General features: G+C 43.0%; 1 protein-coding gene across 2 annotated transcripts in view; it reads right to left on the bottom strand.

The window, feature by feature from the left end:
- Window positions 1–13,445, bottom strand: part of RASAL3 (RAS protein activator like 3) — a 160,831-nt gene that overhangs the window by 72,786 nt on the left and 74,600 nt on the right. For both annotated transcript variants that reach the window (XM_069231669.1, XM_069231670.1), the window contains exons 9-11: window positions 13,138–13,282; window positions 10,321–10,465; window positions 9,247–9,483 (exon numbers count right to left, since the gene is read on the bottom strand). In XM_069231669.1, coding sequence (XP_069087770.1) covers window positions 9,247–9,483; window positions 10,321–10,465; window positions 13,138–13,282 — 527 coding nt within the window. The remainder of the gene's footprint in view (window positions 1–9,246; window positions 9,484–10,320; window positions 10,466–13,137; window positions 13,283–13,445) is intronic.

Here is a 13,445-nt window from a genome sequence, read left to right as displayed (position 1 = left end):
TAGCCTGATCTTCTGCCTGTCCCTAAGGACCTCCTGGACATCTTTTGACAGAAGCTGTAGTCTTCAGCATGGACAACTTTCAGAAGGAATGCTATACATTAATCATGGGGTCACACTGGGCCTTGTTCTTGCCACAGGTAGGGCACTTCACAAAAAGTGAAGGCATCCTGCCAGAAATTGTTTCTTACACAAGCCTTCAAGTGAAGTAGCTGGGCAAAAGTTTGGAAAGATATGCAATGAGAAACAAAGGCCAAAAAGGTAGATCTCAGTGCTCCAGGATACGGTTACCCAGAGACAGAAAAAAGAAGTAACCTAACTGTCGCCATTGAGGCACAAGAGGAAATGTTAGACCTGTAGAGACAAAGAGCAAGTTTTTAATTTCATGTATATGGTAGCATACCTGCTAATATTGTCCTTCATTGCCTGTATCTTCCCTTTTACAAAGGTTGGTGAAAGATGCTTCTGGTCAGATGTTATTAATGTAGTGACTATTTGGTTTAATTGGCTTATTTTCAAAAATTTCCAGGATAAGAACCTACATCTAGAATAAGAATGTTCTTTCAGTTGTCTGCTCACCTGAAATTCTTTATTTAATTGTTTAGGTTCCGCTGTCCGCTACTTAGTGAACAGATTGCAGAGGAAAATGGCGATTCTTAAAGGTTTACTGCATAAAGAATCTGGATTTTATTAAAGACAAGGAGGAGCAGAAACCACTTAGGCACCAAGGATTAGTGTGTATTTATGCATGTGTTTTGTTTGGGGGGCAGCCCCTTGAGCAAGGGTCGCTCCCCATGGGGGCACATTACTGTTGGCCATATCTGTCTCCCTTGGGGAAAGATTGGCCTATTTTTGGAAGGCCCATCTGCCCACAAGGGGGGTAGAAAGCCCACCAGAGACCAGGAAGGATTTTGTGTTCAAAATAAGAGGGTGGGGAATGGCCATACCCCCACCCCAAATAAATGGGGCCAAAGTTGTTCTGCCCACTAGTGGGCAGATGGGGCAATTACCCCCGATCCACACCCCAGAGGGCAGAAAGTCTACTTGATGCCAGGGAATAAAAAAAAAAAAAAAATAGTAGGGTGGTCGCTACCAACCAGTATGGGCCTGGTTATGCCCCCACCCCAACTGAAGGGGATAACAGTCTTTCAGCTCTCCCCCCGCACACTAAAACATCTTATCCCGTGGCAAGCAAGAGGACATTTGATTATCTGGATTTTTGGTTTTACACTTGGGCCATGAGAGCTTGGCTAACTCTCAAAATCGTCCCACTTGGAATGGTGAGGGCTGGACTTTATGGACTTTGGGACACTGCCATGTAGAAAAATCCACAAGACCTAAACACATCTGAAAACTAAACATCTGGGTGATTCCAGGGTGGTGTGCTTCACATGCACCCAGCACCATTTTCTTACCCACAATACCCTGCGAACCTCTAACTTTGCAGGAAATCACACATTTTTCCCACATTTTTGTGATGGAACCTTCCAGAATCTGCAGGAATCCACAAAATTCCTACCACCCAGCATTGTCTCATCTGTACCGATAATAATTCTACTGCACTTGTCAGCCTAAAAATAATTTTTTTTCAAACTGTCCTTTTGGACCAGCTTTGGTTCCCCCTCAATTTCGACGTGTTTTTGGCTCTTCCCTGTCACAAGCTCTTGGCCCACCTACACAAGTGAAGTATCATTGTTACCGGGAGACTGAGGAGAACATTGGGTGGTAGGAAATTTGTCCCGGTGCAGTGATCCAACACAGAAACTTGGGAAAATTTGATTTTTTAGCTAAATTTGAGGATTGCTGAAGATTCTGGGTAACAAAACATTGGGGGATCCACGCAAGTCACACCTCCCTGGACTCCTTCAGGTGTCTAGTTTTCAGAAATGTCTGGGTTTGGTAGGTTTCCCCAGATGGCTCCTGAGCCCAGGCCAAAAACACAGGTTCCCCCCACAAAAACAGGTAGTTTTATATTTGATAATTTTGATGTGACCAGATAGTGTTTAGGGGCATTTCCTTTCGCAGGCAGTAGGCCTACCCACAAAAGTGAGGTACCATTTTTATTGGGAGACGTGGGGGAACGCTGGGTCAAAGGACATTTGTGGCTCCTCTCAGATTCCAGAACTTTCTGTCACTGAAATGTGAGGAAAAAGTGTTTTTTAGCCACAATTTGGGGTTCACAAAGGATTCTGGGTAACAGAACCTGATGAGAGCCCCACAAGTCACCCCATATTGGATTGCCTTAGGTGTTTAGTTTTCAAAAATGCGCAGGTTTGGTAGGTTTCCTGTTGTGAAGGGAATGCAAGCCTCTCTCACAGAAGTAAGTATAAACACAAGTTTATTCAGCGAAGCGACCTAGCGTCCAGCCACTCTGGAAAGGCAGCAGCAACTGTCTTCACCAGAATGTTTGGACACGCACGTTCTACAGAACGAACAGAATCAAAACACAACATATCCTCTTGTCTTCACAATGAGTAACCAATAAAGAACAACAAAGCTTAGAAGAAACAAAACAGCAGAAGAACATTTTAGAAACAAAAAGTTACTTCAAAATATAGTCCTTCAAATAATCAGGGCACTCATGTACTCTTGATGGTTGTGCCTAAATGAGGTACACTCACACCTTGATTCACAGGTACACTTGCACCTTGATTCACACTCTCACAAATTTCTCTTGTGTCCTGCAATACACCATCATAAACAGCACCTGCGCCTTGTACCTCATCTCCTCCATCCTCTTCACAAATAACGTCACCAGAAACAACATCTATCTTGCCCTCATTTCCCAAGAAGAAGGAGCTGGAACACTCTCCCTCCCCTTGACTTCGAGCATGCACACCTCCTCTCTGATACAAAGCTACATTCCTCATATTCCACTTTTCACCACCTTCAATCTCAACTTGAAACTTCCCCACCTTCTTCACACGGAAAGGACCTCTAAACTTCGAAACACCCCCTTTGACTCTACCCCACTTGATCTTAACCCAGTCACCCATCTTCAACTTATAGCTGTGGTGAGAAATTCCACCCTTGTCACCACTTGATATCCTGTTCCCACCAGAAGCAACCCATTCTTTAAGCCAGGAGGGAATCAATTTCGAGCCTATTGGTCGCCCCCTCATCAAACGAAAAGGAGACTCTCCAGTAACACAGTGTATTGTGGAACGATATGCCCGTACGACATCAACAATCATTTTCCGGACACAACAATGATTGGCAAGAGCTAACTGCATCGTCCCCTTGATTAATCTATTGATCTTTTCCACAATGCCATTACCCTGAGGATAATACAAGGATGTTCTGGCATGACGTACTCCACAATCTTTCAGAAAGGCACACATCTCTTTCGAAGTTAATTGAGTCCCATTATCCGTGATCAAAACCACTGGAAAACCTTCCTCCATAAAAATATCTTCCAAAACCCTTATAGTAGTTGTTGTGGTGACATCACGTACAAACTTAACCACCACCCACCTTGAATGTACATCCACCATCACAACTGCAATACGCATCTGAAAAGGTAGTTCCAACAGTGGACCAATAAAATCTAAACAAATAGTATGCCAGGGCTTCCCAGGATCTTCAATGTGTCCTTCCATCTTCCCCACACCAACTTTCAACCTCTTTTCACTCTCCTTACACAGCCTACACTACTCCACCCAACGCGTAACCTGGCCATCTAAGCCTGGCCACCAAAAAAACTCCTTCAATCTCCTACTTGTCATTCCTTGACCCAAGTGACCCTCATGGGCCAGGGAAAATAATTTAAATCTCAATCCAATTGGTGGAACAAAAAGCTCTCCCCGCATCAACACACTATCCCCACAACACGACAATTCGTCCAACACATCCAAAAATGGCCTCACAGACAGTGGAAGAGAACTCTCTCTTCTAGCCCCTAAAGAAACTAGCTTGAAACACATTTCAGACAATCATCCGCAGCCATCTCACACTTCCATTCTTCCAGTGTAAATGTACCTAAACCCCACTCGACCACATCACCAATGGAGGCCACAGCATCATCAGTATCACAACACTTTATCGATTGAGAATCGACTCTCTCCCAATCAAGGGACAACCTAGACAGGCAATCAGCCTGGACATTTTTCCAACCTTGGACATACTCCACATGATATGAATACTCTTGCAGCCTAGCAGAAAGTCTGGCCAACCTTGCTGACCCCTTCCCCGCACCACCAGCAGACAGTGTCCTTAACAGTGGTTTATGATCACTCCTCAGAGTAAACTCCATTCCCCACAAATACGTTCTGAAGTACTCTCTACCCCAGACAAGGCCTCTCGCTCGATAACAGAATAGTTACGTTCTGTCAGAGTCAAAGTTCGAGATGCAAACGCCACAGTCTTTTCACACTTACCATGCATTTGTGACAACACTGCTCCCAAACCTGTACCACTGGCATCTACAGTCAAGATAGAGCGCATATTAATATCAAAAGCTGTTAGGATACCAGCTCCACAAATTTCCTCTTTGATCCTGTTAAAACAAATTGTCTGTTCATCAGAACAACAAAACTTACTCCATTTTCTCAACAATTTCAGTAGATCCTCAGTTTTTCTTGCAAACTTATCCACAAATTTGGAGTAGTATTCCACGAGTCCCAAGAGGGACCTCAACTGTTCCTTATCGGTCGGAGCTGGTGACAGCTTAATGGCCTCTAATAAACTTCTCTTTGGCTTGATACTCCCTTTAGAAATCGAGTACCCTAAGTAGTCAATTTCTTCTACAAGAAAGATGCACTTCTCTTTATTCAAACTCAAGCCAGCTTCATCAATAATCTTGAGAACTTTCCTGAGTGTGATATTGTGTTCACCAACTGTTTCTCCCGTCACTAGTACATCATCCTGGAAAAATAATACACCTTTAACATCCCCAAACATTTTAGCCATCACTCGTTGAAACACACTTGCCGCGGATGCCAAATCAAAAGGCATACGGGTGAATTGAAAAGTACCTTCTGGAGTGACAAACGCCGTAATGTGTTTGGATTCAGGATGAAGCCTAATCTGATGATAGGCACTTCATAAATCTAATTTTGAGAAAAACCTACCATCTTTGACCGAGGTTAACAGCTCATTAATATTCGGCAAAGGATAGACATCCACCACAATATTTTGGTTCACAGACCTCAAGTCCACACACAATCTCACCTTACCATCTGACTTGCGTGTAATGACAACAGGAGAAATCCATGGAGAAACCTCAATAGGTTCGACGATACCCTCTGCCAACATGTTGCTTATCACTTTCTTGACTTCATCCCTGACAACAAATGGTATCTTGCGAGCCCTGTGCTGACTCGGGTGAGCATCATCCTTCAACGTAATCTTATGTACATAACCTTTTAAACATCCCAACTCTTTCTTAAAAACATTCCCAGCCCCCTTCAAAATGTCCTCCAACTGTATGTCATCTACCAACAAAATCTGATTGGATGTCCTGGGACTGATGACAATGCACGTTGTGTTTTGGGGAATTTCTTGTCGCGGGCGCTAGTCCTACCCACACAAGTGAGGTACCATTTTTATCGGGAGACTTGGGGGGATGCTGGGTGGAAGGAAATTTGTGGCTCCTCTCAGATTCCAGAACTTTCTGTCACCGAAATGTGAGGAAAAAGTGTTTTTTTAGCCACTTTTTGAGGTTTGCAAAGGATTCTCGGTAACAGAACCTGGTGAGAGCCCTACAAGTCACCCCATCATGGATTCCCTAGGTGTCTAGTTTTCAGAAATGTGCAGGTTTGGTAGGTTTCCCTAGGTGCCGGCTGAGCTAGAGGCCAAAATCCACAGCTAGGCACTTTGCAAAAAACAGGTCTGTTTTCTTTGGGAAAATGTGTTGTGTCCATCTTGTGTTTTGGGGCATTTCCTGTCACGGATGCTAGGCCTACCTACACAAGTGAGGTACCATTTTTATCGTGAGACTTCAGGGAACGCTGTGTGGAAGGAAATTTGTGCTACTTTCAGATTCCAGAACTTTCTGTCACCGAAATGTGAAGAAAAAGTGTTTTTTTGCCAACATTTTGAGGTTTGCAAAGGATTCTGGGCAACAGAGCCTGGTGAGAGCCCCACAAGTCACTCTATCTTGGATTCCCCTAGGTGTCTAGTTTTCACAAATGCACAGGTTTGGTAGGTTTCCCTAGGTGCCGGCTGAGCTAGAGGCCAAAATCTACAGCTAGGCACTTTGCAAGAAACACGTCAGATTTCAATGTAAAAATGTGATGTGTCCATGTTCTGTTTCCTGTTGCGAGCATTAGGCCTACCCACGCAAGTGAGGTACCATTTATATCGGGAGACTTGGGGGAACACAGAATAGCAAAACAAGTGTTATTGCCCCTTGTCTTTCTCTACAATTTTTCCTTCCAAATGTAAGACAGTGTGTAAAAAAGACATCTATTTGAGAAATGCCCTGTAATTCACATGCTAGTATGGGCACCCAGGAATTCAGAGATGTGCAAATAACCACTGCTTCTCAACACCTTATCTTGTGCCAATTTTGGAAATAGAAAGGTTTTCTTGATACCTATTTCTCACATTTTATATTTCACCAAATTAATTGCTGTATGCCCGGTATACAATAAAAACCTGTTGCAAGGTGCAGCTCCCTTCTTGGCTCTGGGTACCTAGAGTTCTTGATGGACCTATGAGCCCTATATATACCTGCAACCAGAAGAGTCTTGCGGACATAACGGTATATTGCTTTTGAAAATATGACACTGCAGGAAAAAGTTACAGAGTAAAACGTGGAGAAAAATGGCTGTTTTTTTCACCTCAATTTTTTATTTTTTTATTTCAGCTGTTATTTTCTGTAGGAAACCCTTGTAGGATCTACACAAATTACCCCTTGCTGAATTTAGAATTTTGTCTACTTTTCAGAAATGTTTATCTGTCTGAGATCCAGCATTGGTTTCACACCCATTTCTGTCACTAACTGGAAGGAGGCTCAAAGCACAAAAAATAGTAAAAATGGGGTATGTCCCAGTAAAATGCCAAAATTGTGTTTAAAAATGTGGTTTTCTGATTCAAGTCTGCCTGTTCCTGAAAGCTGGGAAGCTGGTGATTTTAACACCGCAAACCTTTTGTTGATGCCATTTTCAGGGGAAAAAAACACAAGCCTTCTTCTGCAGCCCTTTTTCCCATTTAAAAAAAAAACGAAATTGTGGCTGTATTTTGGCTAATTTCTTGGTTTCCTCTAGGGGAACCGACAACCTCTGGGTACCTCTAGACTCCCTAGGATGTTAGAAAAAAAGGACGCAAATTTAAAGTGGATAGTTTATGTGGACAAAAAGTTATGGGGGACTAAGCGCAAACTGACCCAAATAGCCAAAAAAGGCTCAGCACAGGAGGGGAAAAGGCCTGGCAGCGAAGGGGTTGATAACGTGATATGCTTATCTGCTTGGAAGCAGCAAACAAAAGAGGAAGGAAATGAAGGACACGCAGTTTATATGAAACTAAACGTTATTTTATCTATTATGTTGTTAAAGTTCTATTGGTGATTTTAAATAGGTTTGCTGCTCAGAAGGAGTGAATAAAGGCTAATGCATAATGCTAGCCTCCTGTCGTGACATACAATCTCTAGTGAACTAAAGAAACCCTAGCTCCATAGAAGCTACATTAGAGGTTACATTTAATCCTGTTTGGGACTTCCAGGGACAAAAAGGGAGTCTTTTTATGCTGTGTTCAGGAGTAGCACCTGGCCTTGAGGTCAGAATGGTGCTCCTGACTTTGGTTTGCCTACAGCTAATCAATGCCATCATATGAATGAACCGACCTAACCCAGAGAGCCTATTTCACAAAGCCCTTCACAAAATCCCATTGTAGATAGCCCAAAAGGGTTGTAACTACCCACAAAGAAAGCCAGTCCCAAGGAAACATAGATAAGGGAAAGAGTCAATGGGCGGAGGTGTGATCATGTGGTATATACAAAGGAAGCATAATGTGCTGACCTCCCTGTAGTCTGCATGTCCAAATCGTCTGCTCTACCACAGTGTAAGCCCTGCAGAGACTCTGCCGAGACAACTGATATAGAAGGCGAAGACATTGTTTGAAGACAAGATAACTACTTCTCAAAAGGGCATTTTTAACTGTGACCTCTTTATGCTGATTGAATGCTGTTGCTGAAATAGGAGTACACATCAAGTGTCCTGGGTGTTTTGCCTTGTTCTTCTATGCTTGTCCATACATGGCACCAGAACATCATAACCAAGATATAGTTTGACTTAAGTATAGTGTCCTAAATACATTTTACAAAAATCCCACCTTATTGGAGTTAAAAATAGTTCTCTACTATTTTGTCCTGTATTTCTATGCTTGTTAAGGTATGCTACCACAATATCATAACCAATATATAGTTTGACTTAAATATAGTGTCCTAAATATTATTTACAAAAATCCCACCTTATTGGAGTTAAAAATAGAAAATCAGCGCCCAATAGAAGAATATTTTTATAAATGATATTTAGGACAAAATATGAGATATTTTTGCCAACGATGCCCTGGCAAGTAACCTTAATTAAGACACAAAACCCTCACAAATATACAAGAACAAACCTAACTGCACCCTTCCCTAAAGTGCCAACCACCCCTAACTACTCAGCACTTCTTCCACAACCAGTCCTCCACTCCATGCCAAATACAAATGAGCTTATTCATAACCAAATGCTCCACCAAGGAGTCAACCCTTCAAGAGTGGTCAAGGATTCTGCAGATCCTCTGGCCTGTAGACCTGTTCCATCTTGATATATTTCCAATATCTTTTCGCCATTTTTCAAATGACTTCTATAGAAAAGTACACAATAGTGTTGTGTGGATATGCACTAATTAAGAACACAGAGTAACCCATTTTCCTTTTTCTGATGGCCAAACCTCTCCCTGAGCATCCTAACCTTTCCTAGCTTGCTATACTTTTTGGAAACATTGAGGTTTTTGATAAAGGTACTTTTTGGAAACATTGAGATTTTTGATAAGGTATCCCTTGGATCCCTGACCTGAGTAATAGCAATAGCCTTCAGTGCAAATCGATTTTTATTACTGTAGGGGGTTCGTAGCTCGTATTTTCTTATTACCTCACCAAGCCTGCTGCTGGTTGCAAAACCATTATGTACACATATGATAAAATACCCCTTTTCACCTGATTATAATACCTAAAAAAAACGTCCCCTCCATTAAGTCCTTGCCATTTCCGAGCTCGATCTCCAGTACTGCTTCCTGTGCAGCGCCCTGCCCCTCTAAACGTACCTGGTGAAGTTAGCCAGGTTTTGGATGACTTTGGCCACCAAAGTCAGTGTGCGCGAAGTGTTGCTGCTAGGGTACTCTTGCGTAAGGTGGAACAGACTGGGCGACATGATGGCTGGGCACAGGAACCTCAGGAACAGCGAGGCGCAGATCAGCCTCTGTCCAATCCCCACCTTCTGGCGGTAGAAACATTCCTCTTGCCATGTGGCGAAGATTTCGTTCAGCTCAGCTGGGAAGGAGCTATGATGGAGACATGGAAAGGAAAGGCCACTTCATCCATTGTGCACTTTTTCGGGTGTTCCTATTACAAAGAAGAGGTGTGTATGTGGTGATTGCACTGGTTTGTAAGCATGTTTACTTCCCAAAATGGTGTGCTTTGAATGTAGCAATTACTTTACGCAGAGAAACAAATCTTGTAATAGTCACAATATCTCTTCTGAGTGATTTCACCTGCTGCAAAAATATAACTTCTTGCATCGTGATTTTGGTTAAATGCCTTTTGTTAAAACAAAAACACATGAAACTATATATGTATATTTATTTAAAGATAGGTAGAGGACGACCAATCAGATGGCAGGAACGAGCATCACCCCCCTGCAGTGTAACTCCTCTGTCATCTATCAACCCAACTGTGGTTTTCGTTCTTGATGGATGCACAAGAGAGGAGTTAAAGCTGCATTTAATGTGAATGGGAGGTGCTAAAACCCAATACATTTGTGACTGTGTCTAAACGTATGAGTGGGAGGAGCTAAAACCACAATCAGCATATCAACTGTTGACTGTTATCAATGGTTGATGAATAATAGTACAAGTTAGCAGGACATTGCAATTTGCTGTCAAAACGTGGCCTATGAAAGGGAAGATACTTTCTTCTACAATCTTCCTTGTTAATTTCATTGGTTGGACAGGATCTGCTGTGGGTCCCAAGGCCCCCTCCCCATTCACCTGTGTCCAGGTTGCTTCATCCTTATTCCTCAGCACATTATCCCTCGCCTCAGTGAAGGAGAAGACCACCCAGCCTGTACAGAGGACCTACAATGTTTCCCAAAGGCTGAGTTATGCTTGCCTCCTCCTTACTCGCATGAGTCGGTGATCTTCCTGAACACCTCCTCGCAGCTCTGTCGTAGGTTGTTCTGGTTGTCAGACAGATCATTGCTTGGGCACTTGCTCGGATCCACCTCGCAGCTGTCCTCGGAGTCATAAAGCTGGACAATGAACTCTCCTGAGGGCAAATATTGAACAGAGCATTAGTTAGGATCTATATATATATAACAGCAGTAAACAATAAATGCCTCATGGATTCCTCACTATCACTAGCTTGGATTTAAATCATGCACCCTCTCGTTTTCCTCCTTTCCCAAAGCCTTGCAACATCTGTTACAAATGTTTACACCAAGCAGCTTTTCAAATACTTGCAACATACACGTAACCCCTTCACACTAGATGATATCAATATGAAATCCTTTAAAAATATATTTCACATATTCTTGGAGCAGGTTAATTTACTATTCGAACTACAGTTCTAGTATATTTGGGAGTGCATGATGGTGCAATATCCCCTAATCATTATCTTTTCGATATGTTGGTATGCACCTGAAAGTTCTGGTTGGGATTATTGCAGTAGGGAAGTTTGTCTTTGACATTTGTGTCCCAAACATTTTGAGGTTAAAATTTACAGGGTATCCATTGCAGACTGTCCTGGTGGGAATTCGATTTGCCTAGTTAGGACACTTTCGTGGCAGAAGTCTTGGAAGACCTGATCTCACCTTTTCATAAATAAATTTCATGAAATGTCCTTTTCCGTTTACACTCCCTCAACTAGCTGCCCACCTTCCTCCACTTGAAATTTGGCTGGCGTCTTTGTTTACCATGAATATAAGATTCTCTGCCCCTCCACCTGGTGCCTTCTGACTGCCTTGTACTATTTATTACCAGCAACCAACTAACGCCTGCAGTTTAACTGCTCTCTCCTGAGCAATTCGTACCACACCAAGGGCCTGATTTAGAAAGACCCAGTTGCAAACTAATTAGCAGTTAAAGCTATTTACTAATAGGTTACACCGCAAAGTGTACATCTGCAGAGGTTCAAATGAAAAACAATTTGGCAAGCCACAATTTGCTGAATGGCTGCAAGTGCAGGCACTACGGGCTGCAAGGCACTGCAAGGGACAACAGATGACTATCCTTGCAGTTACTTTCTAAGCCACCCGTGACCATTAAAGGAACAGATGATGTTTAAAAAAAAAAAAAAATTCTCATTAGAGAACACCTAGGAAGAGGCGACTGTAGCATGATTGCCATTTTTTTTACTGGCACAGTGTGCACTGCAGTAGTGCCAGCCCCGAGCCCAGAGACATGTTCTTTGGCTGGCTGCTTTGCACCGGCCTAAGTGACATGCGCACTTTGATGCTCTCCACTCAACTGTCTTAAGACACCTGGGTGGAGACCAAACAAATGCCTTCAGGGCTTGAAGGAGCGAGTCCAGCCAGCCCACTCCATCCAATCCAGGTGCTTCTCTCTTGCTGATTAACAGCATGAGAGCAGGGTATGTATGGGCTAGAGGAGCTCTTTCTCTATCGGACAGAAGAGACAACAGAACACCACCAATGAGGACCCGCAACCCATGGGTAAGTGCTGTTTTATTTTATTTCAAATGTGTAATGCACGTAAGTATATAAAGCATGTAAGTGTAGTGGTTGTGTTTATGTTGTAGTTAGTGTTGTTTTTTTGGGGGCTTTTGGAGGGAAGAGGTATTTTTTGAGCTTTTAGTGGGAGGGGTGGTTTACTTTGGGGTTTTGGAGGGAAGGGGTGTTTTTTTTCTTCTTTTAGAAGTAATGGGGGCACTTCACTCACCCCATCACTTACAAAGGGTACGAGCCACCCCACAGCAGGTTACGCTTTCTGATTCAAACAAGACCATTTTGAGTTGTCACATTACATTGCCACTTCCAAAGAGGAGATTCTCTTTTTACATCACCTTCTACATGCGATTTGCATAGGCCTCACATTCCCTTTTATGAGCTGAAAGTATGTTTCCAACTTATAAAAGGGGGTTTGTATATTTCAAAACACACTTTCGTGGTCGGAAACCCTTTGATTTTGTGAATCTCAACTTTGAGGCCACAAAATTGTTTTGTACATCGGAGTCCTTCACTGTAAACGCTTGGGGGCATATTTACAAGCCTCTAACGCATCACTTTTTTTGACGCTCCGGTGGCGCAGTGTGCCAGGCCATAGTTAGAAGGCCACTTAAAGCCACCTTATGTGGCTTTTCATGACTTGTAAATATGGCCCCCTTTCACGCATTACTTGTGAAAAGGGCGTTCCATGGGTGTTGCTGGGGGTGTTCCCAAGCAACACCCATGGAATCTGATGCGTTCCCAGATTTACAACGCTGGGAATGTGTCAGATTCCTACACCACCGCAGGAGTGGCGTAAATGTGGCACACTGGGGAGAAATATCTTTATTCTACCTCGTTTTTTCCTCTTTCTGTATGTGCTGAATTCTGCAGCACACAAAGAAAGAGCAAAACGCCATTATTGATTGTTTATGTGCAGGAAGGTGCCTCTTCCTGCACATAAACAATTATCCCTGCAACGCAGTCACCCTTGCACCACGGTGCAAGGGTGACTGGGTTGGCGCTAGGCTGCTAATTGTGGGCCAGCGCTGATGAAAGTACAGGGATGCATCGGATTGCTGTAAATACAGCGCATCCCTGCATTCCTGCACTCACCTAATTGTGTTTGCGGCGGCTGCGTCATTATTTTGTAAATATGTCCCCTGGCATTTCCTAACAGTGTTAACGTCATTGTAAATTTCGAACATTTTACAGTGGTACTAGATACAGTTCGTGGCATGATGCTGTAATTAACCATATCACGTGATGTTTGTACCTAGGGTGCTCAGCAGATACTTCTGTCCAACGAGCTTCATGTACTCATCAATGGCCTTGGTCGTCAGTGTGTTTTCTCTAAAGATGAGCGACTCTTTAACATCAAAGCGGTCTAGTTCGGCTATTCCCAGGTCTATGAGGAATGACTAAAACAAAACAGTTAAAAAACAAAATAAAGAAGTTCAAATACAGTGGACACATTTTCGGCTTTTTGGGAGGAGAACTTTGTACGTCTCACCAAATGAACTAGGGCAGGTTCCAGAATTTCACACCTTGAATAGAATGCCCATGACCCTTTTCGGTAAATAT

The sequence above is a fragment of the Pleurodeles waltl genome, chromosome 4_2 (genome assembly GCF_031143425.1).
Source record: "Pleurodeles waltl isolate 20211129_DDA chromosome 4_2, aPleWal1.hap1.20221129, whole genome shotgun sequence".
Classification (NCBI taxonomy): Eukaryota; Metazoa; Chordata; class Amphibia; order Caudata; family Salamandridae; genus Pleurodeles; species Pleurodeles waltl.
The sequence above is the reverse complement of the archived record's forward strand: the minus strand, read 5'-3'. Positions and strand labels throughout refer to the sequence as shown.